Source organism: Lutra lutra, chromosome 5 (genome assembly GCF_902655055.1).
Source record: "Lutra lutra chromosome 5, mLutLut1.2, whole genome shotgun sequence".
In the NCBI taxonomy this organism is placed as follows: domain Eukaryota; kingdom Metazoa; phylum Chordata; class Mammalia; order Carnivora; family Mustelidae; genus Lutra; species Lutra lutra.
In genome coordinates this window covers 77,871,948-77,896,829 of record NC_062282.1, presented here as the reverse complement: position 1 = coordinate 77,896,829, position 24,882 = coordinate 77,871,948, and the positions used below count along the sequence as shown (strand labels likewise).

The 24,882-nt window shown below is 41.2% G+C and overlaps 1 protein-coding gene across 11 annotated transcripts in view; it reads left to right on the top strand.

Moving 5' to 3' along the window:
- SIL1 (SIL1 nucleotide exchange factor) overlaps window positions 1-24,882 on the top strand; it is a 262,858-nt gene that overhangs the window by 185,585 nt on the left and 52,391 nt on the right. For all 11 annotated transcript variants that reach the window (XM_047729781.1, XM_047729779.1, XM_047729783.1 and 8 more), the window contains 2 exons: window positions 4,557-4,748; window positions 9,799-9,920. In XM_047729781.1, the coding sequence (XP_047585737.1) occupies window positions 4,557-4,748; window positions 9,799-9,920 (314 nt within the window). The remainder of the gene's footprint in view (window positions 1-4,556; window positions 4,749-9,798; window positions 9,921-24,882) is intronic.

Below are 24,882 nucleotides of genomic sequence, written 5' to 3'. Positions count from 1 at the left end.
ACTGATAGTTGAAGCAAAAATTGTGGCTTCTTCTGTAGCTCCATATACAGTCCATATGAGTTTCACTTTCAGAGTTAACACTGTTAGTTTCTTTGTAGCACTTTCTTCTTTCCTGGCCACTTCTTTCTTTTGCATACCCATTTTTATGAAATGTTATGTGGTTTTGTCATTGGAGGATGAGGAAGTCCTACAACTACAACTAAAGTCCTACAACTACAACTACACTATACCTCTGTGTATGAACTCATTTGCGTGGCCTGTCAGAGTTAGAAAGAAGTGGTATGATCAGCTGCTCATCATCATCAGCATTTATGTTACATTAGTGAGTTGTGGACTGAAGAGCCAGCAACAGTTTGTACTTCATGCAATTACAGTTAAACGAAATTTGTGGTAACTGAAATTTATGTCATCCCACAATGCTAGGCAGTGACTCAACTTCCCCAGACCTTTTAGCCCTGCCTTTGGCGGCCATCCAGAGTCCTTTAGCTGGATGTAGGGGGAGCATTTCACTGTTGTTTTATTCTGAAGAAGCAGGATGTGACATCCCATAGATGTGATTACTCTGCTAGGAGCTTGGTCTTTTTTAAGAAAGGCTGATTCATTTCAGTACTTGTAACTGGGGAGAAAATCCATAGGTAATAGATGAGCAGTTTGGAGCTGACAGCTGCTCATCATTCTACTTTTTATAAATATTCGTGCCTTTTAATTTTTCTGGGAAGATAGAGACATAAACCACTGTGATCTTCTGGACTCTATTTATAAGCACTGTCCTCTAAAATTGGGAAGAACATGGAAGTGTCATATGTATAAAATATCTAATTAAAGTCTTTTATTCACCTCCAGCATAATTTCATTTTTTAAATTTTTGTATGTGTGTGGGGTGGGGAAGGATTGAGAGAAAATTGAGACTTGAGTATAGTACATACAGTAATTTAGCCACTTCAAACAGTTGAACAAATTGTACACCTGTAGTTAGATCGACAGTAATGAGAGTGATTTAATTTTCATCAGCAAATTGCTCCCACTCTGACAGCTCTTTACCTGCAGTTTCCTACATCCGGGTTTCCCTAAAATGTTGCTGGATTGGGCAGGGCGGAGCAAAGATATTAAATGATTGTTGAAGATACAGAACCAAGGTGCCGATTACTCCACCTTAGCCCTCAGCCTTTTCAACTGAGGTTAGGGGTTGAAGGTGAGCTTGCATTACTTCCCCTGACCTCAGTGATGGCAGCAAGAAGACTTTCCATTCTTCTTGAACATTAGAAGTCAGACTAGAATAAGTGAACCTTGGAAAATCTTGAGTGTGTTTTTGGGGCAGAGGGCTCTCTTCTGTGGGCATCTTAGAAGGTATGGGTATGCCTTGAAGACAGTATGGGTTTGGTTCTAGACCACTGCAATAAATCAAGTTAGATTAATTTTTTGGTTTCAGTGCATGTACGAGTTATGGTGACTCTGTACTGTGGTCTACTAAATGTGCAGTAGCATTATGTCTAAAAAACAATATGCATGCCCTAATTCAAAAAATACTTTATTGCTAAGTCAGAGAAAGATAATTATCATATGATCTCTCTGATACAAGGAATTTGAGAGTCAGGGTGGGGGTTTGTGGGGAGAAGGGAGGGAAAAATGAAACGATGGAACCAGGGAGGGAGACACCCCATAAGAGACTCTTAATCTTAGGAAACAAACTGAGGGCTACTGGGGGGTGGATAGGGAGGGACAGGGTGGCTGGGTGATGGACATTGGGGCGAGCGAGTATGTGCTATGGTGAGTGCTGTGAATTGTGTAAGACTGATGATTCACAGACCTGTACCCGTGAAACAAATAATACATTGTATGTTAATTTTAAAAAAGTACTTTATTGATAAAAAATGCTAAACACCTCGAGCTTATAAATGAGTTGTAATCCTTCTGCTTGTGGAGGGTCTTGTGTCAATTCTGATGGCATTGACTGATGAGGGTGGTGGTCACTGAACATTAGTGTAGCTATGGTGATTTCTTAAAATAAGACAGCAGTGACTTTTGCCACATCGAACAATTTCCTGAACAGTTTCTCTGTAGCATGTGATGCAGTTTGATAATATTATCCCACCGTAGAACTTCTCTTAAAATGGGAGTCAGCTCTCTCAAACCCGTTGACTGCTTTATCAGCTGAGTTTCTGTAGTATTTTAAATCCTTTGTTGTCATTTCAGCAGTCTTCACAGCATGTTCAACAGGAGTAAATTCCATTTCAGGAAACTACTTTCTTTGCTCATCCATAAGAAGCTTTTCATTCATTAAAGTTTTATCATGTTGCAACAGTTCAGTCACATCCTCAGGCTCCACTTCTAATTCTCTTGATATTTCTATCACATCTGCATTTATTTCCCCAACTGAAGACTTGAACTTGTCAAGTCATCCTTGAGTGCTAGAATCAACTTCTTCTAAACTCCTGTTCATGTTGATAGTTTGACTTCTTCCTGTTACGTTCTTTTTTTTTTTTTAAGATTTTATTTATTTGTCAGAGAGAGAGGGAGAGAGAGCAAGCACAGGCAGACAGAATGGCAGGCAGAGGCAGAGGGAGAAGCAGGCTCCTGCTGAGCAAGGAGCCCGATGTGGGACTCGATCCCAGGACGCTGGAATCATGACCTGAGCTGAAGGCAGCCGCTTAACCAACTGAGCCACCCAGGCGTCCCTTCCTGTTACGTTCTTAATGGGATCTAGAATGGGGAATACTTTCCAACAGGCTTTCAGTTTACTTTGCCCAAATCCATTAAAGGAAACACTATCTGTGGCAACTATAGCCTTATAAAATACATTTTCTTATTATTATAATTAAGACTTGAAAGTCTAAATAACTCCTTCATCCATGGGCTGCAGAATAGATGTTACGTTAGCAAGCATGAAAACAATATTAATCTCGGCTTACATTTCCCTCAGAGCTCTTGGGTGACCAGGTGCCATGTCCGTAAGAAGTAATAATTTTGAAAGGTGGTTTTTTGTTGTTTTTTTTCTGCCAGGTCTCAATGTTGGTCTTAACATATTCAGTAAACCATGTTGTAAGTAGACAAGCTGTCATCTAGGCTTTGTTGTTCCATTTATAGAGGACAGGCCAAGTAGATTTAGCTTAATTCTTATGGGCCCTAGAATTTTTCGAGTAGTAAATAAACATTGATTTCAACCCAAAGTCAGCAGTTGCATTAGCCCCTACCAAGAAAATCACCGTGTGCTTTGAAGCCGGGCATTGACTTCTCTGTAGCTATGTAGGTCCTAGATGGCATCTTCCTCCAATAGAAGGGTACTTTGTCTTGATTGAAAACCTATTCCTGAGTCTAGCCACCCTCATGGATTAGCTAGATCTTCCAGATAACTTGCTGCATCTTCTGTATCAGCATTTGCTGCTTCACGTAACACTTTTCTGTTATGGAGATGGCTTGTTTTCTGAAACCTCATGAACCAATCTCTGCTAGCTTCAGATGTTCTTTCTGCTTTCATAGAATTAACAAGATTTTTAAGACCTCTGGATTAGGCTTTGGTTTAAGGAGTTGTTGTGGCTGGTTTGATCCTCTATCCAGACCACTAAAACTTTCTCCATGTCAGCAATACTAATATATTGCTTACTTACAATTTGTGTGTCCATTGGAATAGCTTTTCAGTTTTCTTCAGGAATTCTTTGCATTCACAACTTGGCTAACTGTTTGGCACAAGAGGCCTGTCTTTTGGTTATCTCAGCTTTTGACATGCCATCCCCACTAAGACTAGTCATTTCTTAGCTTTTGATTTAAAATGAGACATGAGACTCTTTTTTCACTTGAATACTTAAGAGGCCATTATGGGGTTATTAATTGGCCTAATTTCAAAATCATTGTGTCTTAGGAAATAGACCAGGGCCAAGAAGAAGGAGAACAATGGGGGAATTGCCTACCAATGAGCAGTCAGAATACACAAAACATTTATCAGTTCAGTGTCTTATATGGGTGTGGTTTGTGGCACCCAAAACAACTACAATAGTAATATCAAATACCACCGATCATAGATCACCATAACAAATATAATAATGAGGGGCATTTGGGTGGCTCAGTCAGTTATGGTCTGCCTTCGGCTCAGGTCATGATCCCAGGGTTCTAGGATCGGGTCCCATGTCAGGCTCTCTGCTGAGCAGGAGTCTCTTCTCCTTTTCCCTCTCCTTCTGTGCTCTCTCGCTCTCTCTCTCAACAAATAAAAAAAAAAAATCCTTAAAACACAAATATAATAATGAAAATGTTCGAAATATTGCAAGAATTACCAAAGTGTGACACAGACACACAGAGTGAGCAAATGCTGTTGGAAAAAAATGATGCTGATAGAGTAGCTAAATGCAGGTTGCCACAACCTAACATCTCTAAGTGTGGCAAAGTGAAGTTCAATAAAATGAGGTATTCCTGTGGGAGGATTTTTTGATAGTACAGATGAAAGAAGGTTTTGAATCCGGGAGCAGCAGTTCTTTGAGAATGGACATCCATGGTAGATAGCGACTGTCTCGGGGAGATGTCCCCAATTGATCTACTTAACCCCTTTGCTTCAATTATTTTCTTAGGCAAGACAGGCCAAGGTTAAACGACTCTTTCGCCCCATCGAGGAGCTGAAGAAGGACTTTGAGGAGCTGAATGTTATCATTGAGACTGACATGCAGATCATGGTACGGCTAATCAACAAGTTCAATAGTTCCAGCTCCAGCCTAGAAGAGAAGATTGCTGCACTCTTTGATCTTGAATATTATGTCCATCAGGTATCGTATTTCCCTGTCCATAAATCTGACTTTTAAGTAACATCTTCAACAGCAAACCTCCCTGCCCTAAATCCTAAGAAAATAGCACCAGCATCTTTACTCCTTTCTCAGGGCATCTAGTATTTTTAACCTAGGCCAATAGCTACTGTAGTAAGATCCATTCTAGAAGAAAGGGCCAACCTCTTTTTTCATTTGCTGTGTTACGTCCATTATTTTTTCAGTACCTGTTACACAGCAGGGGCGAAACAGCCATGGTCCCTGTTTTATGTAACTTACAGTCTGGAAGAGGGAACAATGAAATCATGAACAACTGAACAATGAACAATTAACAATAAATTTAAACTTCAGATTGTGATAAAGGCTCCAGAGAGTAGTGTGGGAGTTTATAACAGGGGAACTTAGCCTAGTCAGAGGTGTTGAAGAAGGCTTTTGTAGATAAAGTTTTACTGGGACACAGCCACATCTATTTCTTTATGTATTGTTCTGTTGTTTTGGGCTGTTTCTATGCTACAGTGAAGAGTTGAAGGGTTGTGACAGAAACCCCGTGGTTCACAAAGCCACAAATCATTACTGTCAGACCCCTTGAAGACATTTGCCAGCCCTTAAATCAGAGTACCACAGGCAGAGGAAGAGCATGTGCAAAGATTTTGAGGTTGAGAAGCGCTTGGAGAGATTAAGGACCTAGGAAATACTAGATATGATAGCATAGATAAAGTGGGAAGGTTAGAGAGTCAAGAGAGGTGGAATTGGGAGTATTGTGCTCTTTATGATTTTATCCTTGATTTTAAGACCCATTGGAGAGTTTGCAGCAGGGAAAGGACTGATCACACTTGTGCCATAATTATAATAGTTAATATTTATTGAGCGTTGTTATAGAGAAGGCACTTATTCCAGTGTTTTGTACAGACCAATTTATTGACTTCCATAGCTGCTTTCTGAGTGGGTGCTGTTTCTAGTTCCATTTTATCACTGAGGCAACTAAGACACAGGTCACACCTGATAATGCCCAAGGTCATCCAGTTAGTGAGTGGTAGAACTGGGATTTGCAAGAGGGTCTGTCTGACCCTAACCAGTGCTCTTAACCTTTTGGTCACTCTGTCTCTCCTAGGATACTGGAATCATTTGAATGAAGCTCAAAAAGATCTATTAGGTAGATCTAAGGAAAAGCAATAAGAGAAGTCATTTGTTTAAGTAAATTAATTTATTGCATCCCTGTTAAGTCCCAAGAGCTATTCCAGGCACTTAAAATACATCTGTGAACAAAATTGTGGAGCTTAGCTTCTAGTGGAGACAGATAGATAATAAACATAACTAATAAATAAATTATGGGTGTTGTGTTTAAAGTTGATAAATACGGGGCACCTGGGTGGCTCAGTGGGTTAAAGCCTCTGCCTTCAGCTCAGGTCATGATCTCAGAGTCCTGGGATCGAGCCCCGCATCGGGCTGTCTGCTCAGCAGGGAGCCTGCTTCCCCCTCTCTCTGCCTGCCTCTCCGCCTACTCTCTCTCTCTCTGTCAAATGAATAAATAAAATCTTAAAAATAAAAAAAATAGGGGCACCTGGGTGGCTCAGTGGGTTAGGCTGCTGCCTTCGACTTGGGTCATGATCTCAGGGTCCTGGGATCGAGCCCTGCATCGGGCTCTCTGCTCAGCAGGGAGCCTGCTTCCTCCTCTCTCTCTGCCTGCCTCTCTGCCTGCTTGTGATCTCTCTCTGTCAAATAAATAAAATCTTTAAAAAAAAAATAAATAAAATAAAAAAATAAAAAAAATAAAGTTGATAAATACTATGGGCAAATAAAAAGTAAGTTAATGGAAAGGATTGGCAGTATGGGAAAGGAGCATCTCAGGAGATGAGAAAGGGACATAGATGAAGCTCAGTCAGATAATGAGGGAAGATCATGGTCTGCCTTGTCAACCATGGAAACGAATATGAAACTGGACGTTATTAAAGGCTGTTGAGCAGAAAAACAACTTGCTCTGACTTACTTTTAAAGGATCCCTCTCCCTACTTTGTTGAGAATTAGACTGGAGGCAGGGGGTCTGGGCACAGAAACCAGATAGAAAGCTATTGCCATAATTCAGATTAGGGATGATGGTGGCCCAGGAAGACTGTGTAATCATAATCAAAAGCTTGTTTAAGATCCTCATCAAGACACAGATCTTCAACATCCTCCCACTCATGACTGTGTCCTTGTTCTCTATAAACTAGGCTAAAAGACATTCTTTCTTTAGGATTTTGCCAGCCTTTGTGGTGAGAGAGGATGAGTGTATACTGTATCTGCAGGAATTATGATGCGGCCTCTTCATCTTCTTCCTTTGCTCCTAACTGTTTCTCAGGACTCAAATAGCAGGTCTATGATCCTCTTAGAGAAAAAGTGGGCCTGAGTTCTCTTTCCTCTTTCCTGTGTTTCTCTTCAGGGTGAAAAACAAGAATTCCAACAGCTTTTCTGATACAGATATTTAAAGAATTAAGGATCTTAGGGGTTATTGGCCAACTTAGTCCTGCTCTGATCTTGGCAGCTTTTATTTTTTCTCATTTAACATACTTGGGTGGATCTTTAGGTATCAGGTTTCTACAGACTCTTCCTTTAGCTGAGCATGAAAGGCCAAATGACTAGAGAGCTGATTATACCTAGAGGGGAATGAGTATACAGGAGGCCAGCAGGGCCCTGACAAAATGTTTTTTTTTTTTCATGCAAGTCTGGTGGTTATCTGGCAGTGTTACCTCTAGGGTGATGTCCTATTCTGCTTTCATGGATTATGAAATGGGGTAAATCGTTTCTTCAACATCACCTGACTCAGTCCTAGGTCAGACCAAGAACCAGTTCTCTGGTGAGGCTTAACTTGCTCTCTTCAGACGCTCCTGCCATATTGGAATATTAAACAGGGTTTGTGAAAAAGCATACGTGTGTGTTTAGAAAATGGTTGTGAGTTACTTATGAGGTGCAGCTTCTGTCTGCCCAACATACCACAGGGCAGCATGGTATGTTGCCTTTCCTCAATGTCTCCCTTTCTCTATTTCCTGTTGTCTGATTGTCTGGCCAGTGCTCTGGTTCTCTCTTTTCCTCTGGAGTGTTGGCACAGTTCCTGCTGTGTCCTTCCTCATACACTCACTCCCTCTACCTTGAGTTTCTATCCACCTGTCTCACCCCGTCCTGAAGGTAGCCTGGGGAAACCTGGGCCCTAGACCCAGATGTGGAGCTGCAGACCTGGGCCCTGATCATGACTTCTGTGTGATACTGAGCAGGGCCCGGATTTTGGAGCTTGATCTTCTGTGTATACAGTGGGCAGAATGACTCTTTTCTTCCTTGTTTTCAGTGAAATAACAAGTGAGAAAACATATTGAAAAGGTTGAGAGGCTTATATAAATGTTAGAATTTATAATCCCCTGAATTGTCTTTGTAGTAATGAAGATAAACTACATCTGCAACAGAACCTCTGTGACTCTGTGTTGCTTTGGGGCTGTCAGACTGGCAGCCATTCCATTAGGAGTTCCTACCAGCTTCAACAAGTAGCCACCCCAGGCATTGCATGACAGGACTCTGAGCCATGGCTTTGTTATCCAGAAAACTTGGGGGAGGGGATCAAAAAGAGGCAGTGAGTTCTTAGATTTTAAAACTGTGAGAAGGGAAGGCTCATGAGGTATTATTGTACTTACCTCAGCCAAACACCCAGCTCTGAGTCTCCCTATTTGGCTGGCCTATGGTCCAGTAATAACTCTTCATAAGGACAGATTGAGATGGAAAAATCCCAGCCCTGACTTGGGGGCCCAGATAGCAGAGCAGACTCCAAACTTCAGGACCCTGGATTGGCCATCCCTTCGGGTTTCTGGTACCAAGGACCCATCCATTTTGTTGGCACAGATACCCCAGGTTGCCTTTTTTACTCACCTAAGTATATTATTGAGCACCTAAGTATATGCTCAGCACTGTTCTAATCACTGGGCCTATAACAATGGACAGGCAGAAAAAAACCCTGTTCTTATGGAGATTATATCAGAATATATAAAAATGATCTTATAAGTGATGAAAACAGTCTAGGTCTACCCAGAAACAGGCAGAGTCAAAGTCCTTCAAACTCAATTTCTCTGTTACGGTCTTTGTCTAGTTTGGAAGGGCCCAGTCAGATAGGAAACAGAAGCATCTGGAGGAAAAGGTGGATAGCAGTCACGGTGTTGGGCTAGCTTTCTACGTTTTCCTGATGATTCGTAGAGTGGGATCAGACTGTGGGCAAGAGGCAGTCTTTGTAGCAACAGAGGTGTTTCCAAGGGAGACTGTAGTACTACATGGAGAAAATAGGATCCAGTGACCTTTCTGAACAAGTTGAGTTTTCTTGTTCCAGGATACTAAGAAAGCCTGGGGAGTGAAATACCCTGTAGAATAAAAGGGAAATACTTTAGATTGTCCTTGGAGCATTGGACCTGAAAGGGTAGCCTAGACCAGTGCCATTTGATAGAATTTTATTTGATTATGGGAATGTTATGCACTCTCCAATAATAGCCACTAGCCAGTAACTCAGGCCTAGAGAACTGCCTTTGAGAGAGAGAATTCCGTGCAAATTTTATCATGAATGTCCACAGAGTCAGTCAGCCTTAGATTGTATGAAGTGAGGAAGAGAGAGGACTTCTTTTTTTTAAGTGTTTGCTGCTTCCATTCCCTGCACTAGGACTGGACATGAACCGGAAGCATGACACCATTTAGAAGTCCTGATGATGCCAGATCTTTGTGTTAGCAGCTTGTTAGGAGCAAGCTTTGTGATTCATGATGGTTATAGAATTTTTCCAGGGCACATTTGGCATAAGCAAAAGCTAGGTGCCATTTCGACCATTTCCCATGCAGGTGCTCATCAATCATGTTAGATGAATTTGGAAGTCTCAAATTTAAGAATTTAATTTGTTACTACAGATCTTTTCTAGTTGGTCAGAATGGCCACCATTACTTTTTACTTGACTTTTTTGGGGTTTTTTGAATACTTACCAAAAGAAAGGCAATAAATAAGAAGGGCTTTTCTTTGCTTGATGGCTGTATATACTAAGCCGTGCCTTTGTTGCAGATGGATAATGCACAGGGTCTGCTTTCCTTTGGTGGCCTTCAAGTGGTGATCAATGGGCTGAACAGCACAGAGCCCCTGGTGAAGGAGTATGCTGCATTTGTGCTGGGAGCTGCCTTTTCCAGGTGAGCAGCACGGATGGACATCCCATTGGCCAGGATTGTTAGGGCCCTTCGGGTGATGTCTAGCTTTACTTTTGGCCTGATTGGCCTGGAGAAAGGTTACACTTGAAGTCTTACATATCCCTATCCACATTTCATTGTAATCCTAATGAAACTAGGGTAAGAATTTGATTCTGTCCTTACTCCAAGTAGATAAGCATTTTCACCATGTTGTTACCGTGTGTGACTCTGTGTTCCCTCTCATCTTATGGACATACAATAATGAATTTTAGATCACATTCTCTGTTGCATTCAGAGCTAATAAAAAGTTAGACCACCCATAGCTGGTTGAGTGGAAGGGAATGAACTCTTAAGAGTTGATCCTTTTGCAATCTACATCTAGTAGATGTATCTAGAAGCTACATCTAGTAATAAATAAATGTTGAACCTGACCCAGAAGGGCTTTGTGAGGGGAATATATGCCTTCTCCTTATCGTGTGGTACCAATCAACATGCAGTCAGGTATTTGTACTCTTTGGGTTGGGATTTGTTTAAATTTTAGTTAGTCCGGCTTATGCTAGAAGAGTGATAAGGTAAGAGAAATGGGGATACAGCATCTCTTAAGAGTGGATACAGAAAGATGTTTGGGCACCACATCATAATACTAAAAAAGTCAAGATGTCTTCAAGCTGTAGTTGGTCCATTGGAGCCATAGTTCCTTTAATTTTTGAAAATCTGCTCTTAGGACTATTTGTGCTTCTAAAATAGGAACCAGTCAGTATTCTGATTCTTGGTGTAAGGGCATGGGTAGTAGCTATGAGGGGTTGCTCTGCTAGGGTGCAGGGATTACGATGTCACAGGACAAAGGCTATTGTAAACGTTTTTGCCATTGTAGGCTTTGTTTTTTTTTTTTAAAGATTTTATTTATTTATTTGACAGAGAGATCACAAGTAGGCAGAGAGCCCGGCAGAGAGAGAGGGGGAGGCAGGCTCTTCCCTGAGTGGAGAGCCTGATGCGGGGCTAGATCCCAGGACCTTGAGATCATGACCTGAGCCGAAGGCAGTGACTTAACCCACAGAGCCACCCAGGCGCCCCTGTAGGCTTTGTTTTGAAAAGATTTTCTTTGTCTTTCATCCATGCTTATTGTTACTTAATCAGAATCTCAGACTGGTACCTCCTCACCATGAAAGGCTGCTGGGTTTTTTCTCAGTAAATTGAGGGGCAGAACTGGTAAGGCTGGAAGAATCTTTCCATGGGGAGGCTGAGGACTCTGCAGGCCTTCGTGCCCCTTATCATTAACCTGCTTGGATCTTCAAGCCCTGGTTATCCTGTGGTTATGTTCTTGACAGTGTAGGCTGTGGCTTCCAGGGCACTCTGCCTACCTTGGTCTCACCTACCACACCCAGACAGTCTCTCAGGAAGCCCAAGGAGATGTTTGCCTGTACGTCTACTGGAAGGGTGGAGAATCTGTAAGTTTGTCATAGGTCGCTGTGATTTCAGCCCTAGACTGAAGTCCAGGGTCTTATCCTTATGGCTTCAAAGGCTTGAGAACTTATGGAAGCTCACTTTTTATTTCTCAAGTCATGAAATAACTAAATCAAACATTATTAACCTCTCTCCCCAGACTCTTTTCAAAATTCTTTCCTCTAATCCCAAGTACCTTCTTTCCATTTTCAAGATGAGCAAATTATCCTACATGTCCCTTGCCATTGCTTCTGGAAACACATTTCCTTGGGGAAACAGTAACATTTTGATGTCACATCTTATTTAAAGGAGACTAACCAAGTGACTTGAGAAGCATGCATTAGGCCTGTTTAGCAGGCTGTAACTCACCCAGGGGTGTGCCAGTATGTAGTGTTATTAAGACTTATCCATGATGTATTAGCATAAGACCATGTTAACATTTATGTAGCATCACTAAAATTTAAATAGAGATAAATATAAAATATCGCAACTTAGTGTTTTGGTGACAAGCGAGCTGCTGTACTCAAAAAACATTCTAGCTGGGCTTTTGATGGCCCACTGGAGGGCAGTTACAGTGATGGCATGGTATGGTGCCAGAGCTTTTGGAAGCCAAAAGCAGGCTCCCTAAACATGAAAATGTCAGTGTTTTATGCACAGAGGAAGTTGGTGCAAGGTAACTCTTTCTATGCAGAGAAGCAAGCTTCCGTGCTCTGGTCTCATATTCATTATTGACTCCTAATGTCCTTAGTGTTGATTTTATAGCTCCCTACCTGTCCCAAGCCTACAGTGTGTGTGTGTGCACACGCATGCATGCACACACACAGTGTGTGATTGGATGAAGTTGCTCGTTGTCAAGAGGGCATTCAAGGGATAGTGAGCATGGAACCATGGAGTTCCAGGGTTTGGGGGTGTTATTTAGATAGCATTCCTTCTAGTTTTCTGCTAACGGGTAGGAATACTGCTCATTCAGTCCAGATGTTTGAGTATATGGGAGAACCAGGCAGACCACTGCACCAAGAGTCAGAAAATCCAGGTTCAAGTCTAGTGTCTGTTATTTACTGACTGTTTATGCATGGACAAGTGATTTCACTGAGCCTCACCTTTTCATCTGTTAACTAAAGGCAGTGATAGCCATTCTCTGTATTTGATAAGGTTGAGTGAACATGAAGTAACATACAGGTACCATGAAAAAGCTTATAGAGCTCCTGTCAGTGATGAGTGGTATAACATCATTGTATTCACCATGTGTTCTTTTTACTATGAGTTTTCACTATAAGGCAATTTTTACTTCTTATGTTTTCACAGTACGAACCTTTATCTTCCTGATTTTCTTTTCTGCTTAAGTTCTACCACATATATTTCTCGGAGCTAATTTTGATGCATCAAAATTGGGTTTACTTGCTTACTTGGGTTAATTGCTTAATAAAGCCTCCACACACAATTCTGTAGATAAAGAGATATCTTGCCTGGTGTTAACCATGAAGCAATTATTCCAAGATCAAGAAGAAAGAGTTGACATAAATGTAATTGGCGTGGCCACTGAATGTTACATGGCTCCTGAAATAGTCTGTTCCCTTATTTAAATATTATTCACACTAATTTAGGGGTCACAGACACTCATTTTCTGCTGTTTGTTGCCTTTGTGTAAGGCAGGTCATGCTCTTGCATAAGAAGATATGCGGAGATAAGGAGAATGGGGTCTGATGCCTTTGACAGCTTCATCTTTTCATGGTTTCTTTCCTTTATTCCCTGCTTCCCCATCTCACTGCCCCTTCCCCTCACCCTCCATGTCCCCCATCTTGCCTTCTCTCTCTCCATTCCCCCCCTCCTTTCTTCTTTAAGTCATTTCTTTTCTTTTTTTTTTTTTTTTTTTTTTTTAAGTTGACAGAGAGATCACAAGCAGGCAGAGAGGCAGGCAGAGAGAGAGGAGGAAGCAGGTTCCCCGAGAGAGCAGAGAGCCCGATGCGGGCTCGATCCCAGGACTCCGAGATCATGACCCGAGCCGAAGGCAGCGGCTTAACCCACTGAGCCACCCAGGCGCCCCAAGTCATTTATTTTCATTGGCCTTTCCCTGACCTGATAACATCTCATGAGGGCACCTGTCTGTACTGTCTATAGTCTGACCTACCAGGAATCTTGGAGTCCCGGACAAGTCATTGTGCTTCTATGTGTGAGAAGTCTCACAAAGGTCTTGTGAATTTCAGAGGGCCTGCAGCCTTCTGTAATCTGGTTTTGGTTTTATTTCTCAAAGTAAGAGTACTTTGGCTTCTCAACCAAACTACCAGCTGCCTATTTTTATCTCTTATCTCCCTATATGTAGCCTTTACCATTTAATTGTCAGGAGTTAAATTATCAAGAAACTGGTGTGCTTGCCCCAGGGAGCCCTGGCTTTTGCTCTCATGCCCCTGTCTCCATCATTTCTCATGTTCTATATTCATCTTTAGTAACTCACATTCTCATCTGCATATGTATGCATTATTATGCAATTAAATGGGATTGTAGGTTCTCATTGAATGCAGTACTTTTGTTTGAACTGTCCACAGTTTGCAGGGGTCATGGACCTGTGCCTGGTGCGAAAAAGGATGTACATGTGCCATCAGTCACACTGCAGTTATGTTCTGTTATGATGGATCCCCAGAATAGGATTCTGTTCTAGCCTGTCTTCTTGGCATCTGCCTTGGAACCTCCTTAGCAGATTTTGTGTTAGTTACATCTCTCTATAAAATGAATGTCTCCCTGACTCCCTACCCTGCACCCCCTTATCCCATGCTTTGTTGGCTCTCTGGTTTCCTCAGTGATACTCTTCCCACTAAAGTTTTACCAATTCGTTTTTTAACAAAGATTTTATTTATTTATTTGACAGACAGCACAAGCAGAGGGAATGACAGGCAGAGGGAGAGGAACTGAGCAGGGAGCCTGATGTGGGTTTGGATCTGTGGACCCCAGGATCATGACCTGAGCTGAAATCAGGCACTTAACTGACTGAGCCCCCCATGTGCCCCTTACCAATTCATTTTTAACCACTGGGCCAGTGTCCTTTCACCAACTCCCATTTCCATCTATTGACCTCCAACTTCCAGATTTCGTGGTGTCCTTAGTGAATTTTAGTGCTCTCCTTCTTGATGGCTTTTGTGAGTTTGCTGGGCATTAACGCTCTCACCTGTATTGACCTTTATTTTTACTTCTCTTATCCGCTAGATATCTTGAAATTCATTACCCATTTATGTCAACATCTCATGTTCACTGACCACCTCCATATTCATATTTTCATCTCTCCTGTCGAATCTAGTTTTTAGCCTTATCATGACCTTTAGCCTCTGCACGTTTTCCTGTTTTCCCTTCCATTAGTGCTTCTCACCCTTTTCCCTCTTTCTAGGCTCCTTCCTCTTTGTCCACAATGTTCCCAGTTACCCACTGACCCCTTCCCACTACTACCTTAACATTGCCTCCAACATGACAACCTATATTTTCCTTCCCTTCCAACGTCCTCGAAAGAATAGGCAAAAAGGGATTCAAGTAAGTGCACATGACCATTATTTTCCTACTGTTCCTTGAATTTTTCAAGAGTATTTTGGAATCATTAACATCTGTGTAGCAGTCGGCAATGTCAACCAGTATATTCCTTTGAAAACTTTACTTCTTGGGGTGCCTGACTGGCTCAGTCAGTGTAGCATGAAACTCTTGATCTTAGGGTTACAGGTTTGAGCGCCACTTCTAGAGAATACTTACAAGCTTTAAAAAAAGAAGAAACTTTACTCCTTGGCTGCCATGTGATTATGGTCCCTTGGTTCTTGTATCTCTGGAATTAATTATTCCCTCTTCCTTACCTTTTATGGCAACTTCGTCATCTTACTGTCTCCTAATTATAGCTGTTCACCAAGATTTTTTTCTGGCATTTTCCCTTTTCTCTCCCAGTGGTTCTGTCTATTCCTCTGTTTCAAATCCTGCCTCATTGTGGATGATTCCAATATCTATGTTGAAGTCCAGCTTTTCCTCTCAAATTGCATTCTCCATTTCTACCAGACTGTCTGACTGTACCTCAAACTCAAGGAAAAGAAAGTGGAATTAATTTTTGTCTCTCTAACAAACTAGGTTTTCCCTCCCACGTTCTCTTATCTATTCTTGGTAGTATGATTGTCGTAGTTACCCAGGCTGAAAACTTTTGAGGGATATTTGAGTCGTCTTTGTCCCATTTTACTTGTTTAGTTGGTGAATGAATCTTTGGATTTTTATTTTCACTATTGTGTCTACTAAAAACTATTTGCCTTTTTAAAAATATGTTTTAAGGAACCTTGATATTGTAAGGATAGCAACATGTTTCAGGGAGGGGGTTCCCTCTCCCAGTGCTAGGAAATGAATAATCTGAACCAAAAACAGTAATTTCATTCTTTGTGAGTGTAGATTGACTTAGCGATGGGCATGTGACCCGGTTCTGACCAAAGAGATATAAAGAGATGTTTCTTGAGAAGGCTTCTGGAAAGCTTTTTTTGCTTTCTTATAGAAAGAGAGATAGTAAGGAGACCCTGCCTACTCCTTCATGCCTTGACTGCATTTGTCTTAGAGCCTCAGCAGCTGGCTTAGACCCGTGAGGTGAGAAGCACAAGGACAAAAAGCCAACATGCTGAGAAATATAAACAATAGAGGGGAGAAGACAAGGGAGACTAGGTCCACTATGATATAGTTTAGCCACTATACTGATTTAGGAACCAGCTATTTCCAGACTTCTGTTGTGAGAGATAAACATCTTTGTTTTTTAGAAATCACTGGTAGTTTTTTTGTTATTTGTAATTAAACATATTCATATTAATAAAATTTCTGAACTGTGGCATAAATTCTTCACAGCATTCATCTCAATTTCCAGTAACATCTTTGTTTGATTACCTGTTTATTTTTCTTTCTTTATTTAATTTTCTGGGAGGTTGAGGGAGAGGCAGAGGGAGAGAGAGAATCTCAAGCAGGCTCCAAGTCCAGCATGAGCCTCATGCAGGGCTTGATCTCAAAACCTCAAGATCGTGACTTGAGCTGAAATCAGGGATCAGATGCTTAACCGAATGAACCACCCAGGCACCCCTACCAGTTTATTGTTGATGACCTTAGACTGTATGAGAAGGATAGGATTTGTTCTCTATCTTCATCTTGTCTCCCTAGTATATAGTACAGAACCTTGAACTGAAAACTAGGAAATAATGAATGAAGAAATAAGAGAGTAAACTCATACCTAGGAAATGAAGTGTTTCTCCAGATAGCATATGGGGGCTGAGTGGTGAGTGCCATTATGATTAATGATGCAATAGTGGATGATTCAGATACCGTTGCTTGACCCTTTAAGATCTAAAGTTGTGGAAATAAGAATGTGTCCCCCACCCGTGGCTGAAGGTCCAGAAAATTGAAGGTTCGAGATTGGGATGAGGTCAGGCATTGGAGATGCCAACATTTGATAGAAATCCAGGTCTGACAACCCCTAGGACTAGTTCTGACCTCCTGACTCCAGGAGCTAACTGTTCACACTCCTCCTGTGACAGGGAGGTGTTGAAACCATTTTATATCTGATAAATTGATGAGTATATTAGCCAAAATTGACCCAGGGAGGTTGGATAGCCATCACTCTTAAAGCTGCGTTCAAAGTCTCATACCTTTTCTCTTTTTTTTTTTTTTTAAAGATTTTATTTACTTATTTGATAAACAAGTAGGCAGAGAGGCAGGCAGAGACAGAGAGAGGAGGAAGCAGGCTCCCCGCTGAGCAGAGAGCCCGATGTGGGGCTCGATCCCAGGACCCTGGGATCATGACCCGAGCCGAAGGCAGGGACTTTAACCCACTGAGCCACCCAGGTGCCCCTCTCATACCTTTTCTCAAATGGCAATTAATGACAAATAGAAAATGAGGTCTAAGCCTGACCAGCCACCCGGACAACTGCAGAAACCAAGACTTCATTCTGGTGAGGGAGGCACCACTTTGCTTAATGAACTTGTCCTTTCAGTATTTCTTTTGAATCTATCTCCGTGATGTGCCCCTGACTCCTCCACATCCTCTGGGTGGCTGCCTTCAAATTTTTTCATTTACTGACAACCTCCTTCTTAATTTGTTCCTTGTGTTACTCCAGCCCACAAAGTTCTAACTTTTCAACTTTATTAGTGTTTGCTGTCTGGACTTCTAAACTGATTCTTAAATACCTCTAATTCTCTGTGTATGCCAGTTCTTTCCTTTTCCCTAATAGAAATGAAAGCTTCTTGAGATTGGAAACTGGTTCCCAATTCTATGAGACCCACAGAACTTTATAGAGGGTATGTTTTAGAACAATTTGTGGTACAAACTAAATGGTCAACATGAAAGCTGGAACCACCAAAAGTCGGTGGGAGGAATCAAGCTACTAACAGCAGGGAAGCTTTTCCTTTTCTGTTTCGTTACATTTTTGTTCCAATGAATCTATATTATATTTATAATTAAAATTTAAGTGATAAGTAACAAAACAGAACTGGAGAACTTCTGTATCTAGCAAGTGGTGGTTTATATTTTCCAAGGAGCATTCTTGGTTCAGAATACTGGAAGATGGGGTGCCTGGGTGGCTCAGTGGGTTAAGTCTCAGCCTTCGGCTCAGGTCATGATCTCAGGGTCCTGGGGTAGAGCCCCACATCAGGTTCTCTGCTCAGCAGGGAGCCTGTTTCCACCTCTCTCTCTCTGTCAAGTAAATAAATAAAATCTTAAAAAAAAAAAAAGATTGGAAGATGCTGGATTGAATATTTAAACCTTTCAGGGTGCCTGGGTGGGTCAGTTGTTAAGCGTCTGCCTTCGGCTCAGGTCATGATCCCAGGGTCCTGGGATTGGGCCCTGCATCGGGTTCCCTGCTTGGTGGGAAGCCTGCTTCTCTCTCTTCCACTCCTCCTGCTTGTGTTCCCTCTCTTGCTGTGTCTCTCTCTGCCAAATAAATAAACAAAATCTTAAAAAAAATTTTTTTTCAGTCTTTCCTTAAATACTCAGTTGATCTAACAAACTGTAGGGCCACTGTTTTGTTAACTAAAGGGGGATATTAATAACATCATAGTCTATGTGGTGTGTTGGCCCTGCAAGAAAATGAGAGAAGTCCTAAAGACAAATACAATGGAAAACACAAATCCCAAAAGATTCAGAAAAGTGAAACTTAGAACTCTCCTGGGGATGCTGCCATTCCCTAGTGGCCAAGAGTTTTGATTTCATGGCTCTCTAAGCTGGGGGACAGGAGACAAAGCCTACAGTCCATGAAAGGAAGAATCAGAAAAATGAAAATTTCTATCCAAAAGGAGATACTAAAACAATTTGGCTTTGAAGAGAAGGGAGAAAAATTCCCCATAAAATTCTTCACCCAAGCCATCCCTACAGTGCATTTAGGCTGGAACTCCTATTCCTTTTATAGCCTGAAAATAGTCAAGCTATGGATTTAGTCTAAAATGGTCTCAATAAATAATGAACTAGAAAAAATGTTTGCAACTTATAGATAAAGCATTAATACTCGTAATATTTATAAAGAGCACCTAAAAATAGAGAATAAACACAATAACCCTATAGAAAATGAGCTAGACACGCACAGTTCACAGAATTTAAAAAATGTAAATGGCTTAGCCACGTGGAAAAAATACTCATAAGCAGAAAAAAAACCAACCAATTAAAACTACACCGAGATACTGTTTGTCACCTATCAGATTGGCAGAAATCCAAAAATTGATAACTTACGTTTTTTGTGAAGTTGTCAGGAAATAGGTTCTCAAGCATTGCTGGTGGAATTCCACCAAAATGGTACAGTCCTTATTGAAGGAAACTGGACAGTACCTAGCAAAATTGTATATATTTTCTTCCCCTGAAATGATACTTATATTCCCAGAATTCTGCCTTGAGAATACATTGGTAAAAATATAAAAAGATACGTGTTTTGAAGGTTAGTCATCATAGTACTGTTTGTAAAAGCAAAAGATGAGAATGTCCATCAGTAGGAAACTGACGAATGAACTGTATAACTTATTTCATGGAGTACTATATGGTCGTAGAAAAGATCGAAGAATATTTCTGTATAATACATACCATTTCTACTGTTACATGTTCTAGGATATATTAAATGACAAAAAGCAGGTCAAGTATGAATAACTGCAATTAATTGTGATACGCTTATATTTTTTAAAAAATGAAGAATAGAAGGTTATAGGGAGAAGGACTTTCTAATTATGCTCTATTTTATATATAGTCTTAAACTCAGAATGTAAAAATCAAGAGCTAAATGAAATGTTTGGATCTATTTATAGAATTGGTGGCGTAAGCCCACAGGGAGAACTATTTTGTATGATTTTACAACCTAATAATTTGTATGTCTCTATTTGGATATATCCTAAAGACAAAAAAAGCCTGCAAAACTTCAGACATCTTACTGTTGATGGAAGTGTTGGTGTTGTTATTCTGAGACTGAGTTGTGGGATAAAGCAGATGAATAATTATGCTGGTTTCTCTGAGAAGCAGGATTTTCAACACAACAGAAGGGAAATACTAATGTAAAATTGGGGATTGTATAAAATCCCCCTTACTGCTGACTTTGAATTGGAAGTACTAGTAAAAACTCACGATGAATTTTTTCCTTAAAAGTGTATTTGTGGGAATGGGGAGCTCTGTCCTCTGAAAGGATCTAGATAAAAAAAATAAACCCAATACCAATGAGCAACTCTTACTCTACATTGTATTTTCTAAATACCATTTCTGTCTAAAATTGCATTTGCCACTAAAAGGAACCATGATTTTTTGGAGAAATTGCTGATGTCAAGTCTGTAGTAAGACGTGTACAAAATGATAGTGAATATCTTATCATGATAGAAAGCAAGGAAGCTCTCAAAGGCTGGTAGGATCTTGTTTGAAGGCGTCAGGAGTCATTGTGAAAAAGTTTCCATTGACTATAAATGGGATATTTTGAGTTTTAAGAAATATAACAACTGCAATAAATTGCAGCACATCAAATATATTTAAATCCCCAAGTTCATCATGATTCTTAAAAAAAAAAAAAAAGTTAGGGCACCTGGGTGGCTCAGTGGGTTAAGCCTCTGCCTTCGGCTCTTGTCATAATCTCAGGGTTCTGAGATTGAGTCCCCTGTCGGGCTCTCTGCTCAGCGGGGAGCCTGCTTCCCCTCTCTCTCTGCCTGTCTCTTTGCCTACTTGTGATCTCTTTCTCTCTCTGTCAAATAAATAAATAATTTTCTTTAAAAAATTTCTTAAAAAAAAAAAAAAAGTTAAACCCATCTCATTAGTCTTTAGAGAGTACCGTAGGAAACCAATAATGAAGAGTACCAAATAAATAGAAACAGTGAAGCATTTATCCTACCCTTCCATATGAACTAAACCTCAATGTACTCAAATAGTTGATGAGGGGAAGTTTATAGAGAAATTCTAGCTAAAAAAGGAAGAATGATGCAATTAGAATATCATCATCTAGAACCTTTTTAAAAATATACTTTATTTATTTATTTGACAGAGAGAGAGAGCAGAAGGAGGGGGAGCAGCAGGCAGAGGGAGAGGAAGAAACACGCTTGCCATGAGCAGAGAGCCCGATGTGGGGCTCGATCCCAGGACGCTGGGATCATGACCTGAGCCGAAGTCAGACATCTAACCAACTGAGCCACCCAGGCGCCCTGCTGACTTCATAATTTTATTTTTATTTTTATTTTTTTTTTAAAGATTTTTATTTATTTATTTGACAGAGAGAGATCACAAGTAGACAGAGAGGCAGGCAGAGAGAGAGAGGGAAGCAGGCTCCCTGCTGAGCAGAGAGCCCGATTCGGGACTCGATCCCAGGACCCTGAGATCATGAACTGAGCCGAAGGCAGCGGCTTAACCCACTGAGCCACCCAGGCGCCCGTGACTTCATAATTTTAAAAGCTGAGTTATGGGTCTAGGGAAGATTATTATACTGTTCGTTCTCTACTTGAGTGTATATGGAAGTATATGTAAGAAAAAGTTTCTTTTTTTTTTTAAAGAATTTATTTATTTGACAGATAGAGAGCACAAGCAGGCAGAGGGAGAGGGAGAAGTAGGCTCTCCGCTAAGCAGGGAGCCCGATGCAAGACTGGATCCCAGGACTCTGGATCATGACCTGAGCCAAAGGCAGCCACTCAACTGACTGAGCCACCCAGGTACCCCATAAGAAAAAGTTTCTAAAGAATGTTCCAAGTTGGCAGAATTCACAGGTTACTAGTAGAACCATATATAAATCCTCTTTTGAGGAACAAATCTTAAATCCAAGCCTGAAAGCATCTCCACAAAGAAAAGAACTCCAATGATGATGAGCTCATAATCAAAATATCACAGAACAGTCCAAAAAATAAGACATCATCTGTGAAAGACAACAGAAGCAATGTAATCAGAACAGAGAAACTATAGATAGTAAAATTCTGAAGGTACAGAATATAAAATAGTTCTTTTAATATGTTTAGAGAGATAAAAGATTTTATCAGAAGTATGAGTAAAGACGAGCACCTGGGTGACTCAGTCAAGTGTCTGCCTTCAGCTCAGGTCATGATCCCAGAGTCCTGTGACTCCCTCACCCTCTGCTGCTCCCCCTGCTTGTGCTCTCTCTTTCTGACAAATAAAATCTTAAAAAAAAAAAAAAGTATAAATAATAGTACACTATCAAAATGGCAATGTCCAGGAAGATTTGGAAAAGAAGTAGAAGATAAAATAATTGCAGTTAAAAATTCAGTATTGCTAAGGCAAACAACTGGTCGGACACAGCTGAGGAGTGATTAAGCAAACTGGAATAAAGAATTGAAGAAATCGGGTGCCTGGGTGGCTCAGTGGGTTAAACCTCTGCCTTTGGCTCAGGTCATGATTTCAGCATCCTGGGATCGAGGCCCGTATCGGGCTCTCTGCTCAGCGGGGAGCCTGCTTCCCCCCCCCCCTGCCTGCCTCTCTGCCTACTTGTGACCTCTCTCTCTCTCTCTCTGTCAAATAAATAAATAAAATCTTAAAAAAAAAAAAAAGAATTGAAATCACCCAAGGTACAGGATGGAGAGACAGAAATGGAAAAAGGAAAAAGAGGTTAAAAGATAAGAAGAGTAGAACTAAAAGTTTAATGTGAGTTCCAGAAGGATAAAGAGAATGGAGGAGCGGCTATATTAAAAGAGGTTTGGTTGATACTTCTCCAAAATTGCCAAAAGACATGAATTCTAATTCAAGAAGCCTACTGAATCTCAAGCAGGATGATTAAGAAAACAATGTTTTCTGGCAACATAGTGAAACTATGGAAATGTGGGGTTATGAAAGCAGCTGGAAAGAAGACAGATTTGCTGAAAAGTACTAGGAGTGGCTCTTGGCAAAAAGGAGTATTCTTAGCCTAGTTGCCTGGACTGAAAGTTAGGCTCTAATGTTCTTTTCATCTGCTGTATGCAGTAGTTGCCACCATGATTCCATTGCCTTTGACATTCCTTTCTTGGTTCTATATGCATTCCATTAGCATCTGGATTTAAGGAAGACTCCATCAGGCTCCCAAAAGTTAGGGGTACTTAAGGTCTGCCACATTTCTCATTAAGTGTTTGTTGATGGGCTAAGATTATTGAAAAGAGGATAATTCAGCTTTTTGAGGAGAGAAAAGAGTGGAGGTACAGTCTGGTAGAGAGGCAGCCAGCATGGGATTTAAAAATTATTTCATTCCGAGGTGCCTGGGTGGCTCAGTTAAGTGTCTTCCTTCGGCTCCGGTCATGATCCCTAGGTCCAGGGATCAAGCCCCATGTTGGGCTCCCGGCTCAGCGGGGAGTCTGCTTCTTCCTCTCCCCATGCCTGCTGCTCCCCCTGCTTATGTTCTCTCTCTGTGTCAAATAAATAAGTAAAATCCTTAAAAAAATCTATTTCATTCTTACTTATTTATCAGACCTCAGTTTCTCTTTTTCTTTTTTTCATTTTTTCTGTTTTTATTTTATTTTTTTTTAAGATTTTATTTATTTATTTGATAGAGAGGTCACAAGTAGACAGAGAGGCAGGCAGAGAGAGAGGGGGAAGCAGGCTCCCTGCCAAGCAGAGAGCCCAATGCTGGGCTCGATCCCAGGACCCCGAGATCATGACCTGCGCCAAAGGCAGAGGCTTAACCCACTGAGCCACCCAGGCGCCCCTGTTTTTATTTTTTTAAAAGAATTGCTGGTTTTGTAGAAAATATACTTGCTTGTTGAAAATATATAAATTGGGGCACCTGGGTGGCTCAGTGGGTTAAGCCTCTGCCTTCAGCTGAGGTCAAGATCCCAGGGTCCTGGGATCGAGCCCCACATTGGGCTCTCTGCTCAGTGGGGAGCCTGCTTCCCTCTCTCTGCCTGCCTCTCTGCCTACATGTGATCTCTCTCTGTCAAATAAATAAAAATCTTAATTTATACATTTTTTTTTATGTGGGAGAGATTGATTTCTACCATTATAGTAGGAGGTTTGCTGACCCACTCCCCAGTGAAACTGGTGAAAATTCCTTAAAAAAAAATTTTTTTTAAGTCTTTGGAAATGGTCCTAAGAGCAGACAGGAAAAAAAAAGGAAACTTTTACTCAAGTAAATCTATGTAAATTCACTAAGAAAGTAGAGAATTTGTATTGTTTGAAACAGGGCATCTCTATTCGTCCCCACTTGGCTACTCTAAACCGCTGTGGTTTAGAACCCAGGACTCGCTCTACCCTCAGATCCCAGTTGGCCTTTCTTCCTGGAAGGAGCAGAACTCGATCCTGTCCTGGGCTTTCTGTTGCTGAAGCTAAGCTGTGGAAGAGTACATTTTCCCCTCCCATCCCCAGTTGTGGAATCGAGGCTCTAACATGGTTGTGAAGCACAAAGAAGCACTAGGATTGCCATTCCCCTCACCCTGGCTCATGAGGTGGTGGTACCCTGCTTGGAGGAGAAAGCCAGGGAGACCTCAGGCTGTTGTCCCCCCAGCTCACTAAGCACTTAACTTCTAGAGAGGGGGTGTCACTTGAAGCTTGTCATTGTCACCAATTGTAGCTCCAGAGCCCTGGTTCAGTGATTTTGCCTGGGGAGAAGCTAGGCCTTAAAAGAGATAGCAGCCATCAAAAGAAATGAAATCTTGCCATTTGCAGCAACGTGGATGGAACTAGATGGTATTATGTGGAGTGAAATAAGTCAATCAGAGAAAGACAATTATCATATGATCTCTCTGATATGAGGAATTTGAGAGGCAGGGCGGGAGGTTTTGGGGGGTAGGGAAGGAAAAAATGAAACAAGTTGGGATCAGGAGGGAGACAAACCATAAGAGACTCTTAATCTCACAAAAACAGAGGGTTGCTGGGGGTGTGGGGGCTAGGGAGAGGGTGGTTGGGTTATGGACATTGGGGAGGATATGTGCTATGGTGAGTGCTGTGAAATGTGTAAGCCTGATTTTTCACAGATCTGTACCCCTGGGGCAAATAATACATTATATGTTATTAAAAATAATTTTTTTAAAGATTTTATTTATTTATTTGTCATAGAGAAGCGAGAGCGAGCACAGGCAGACAGAGTGGCAGGCAGAGGCAGAGGGACAAGCAGGCTCCCTGCCA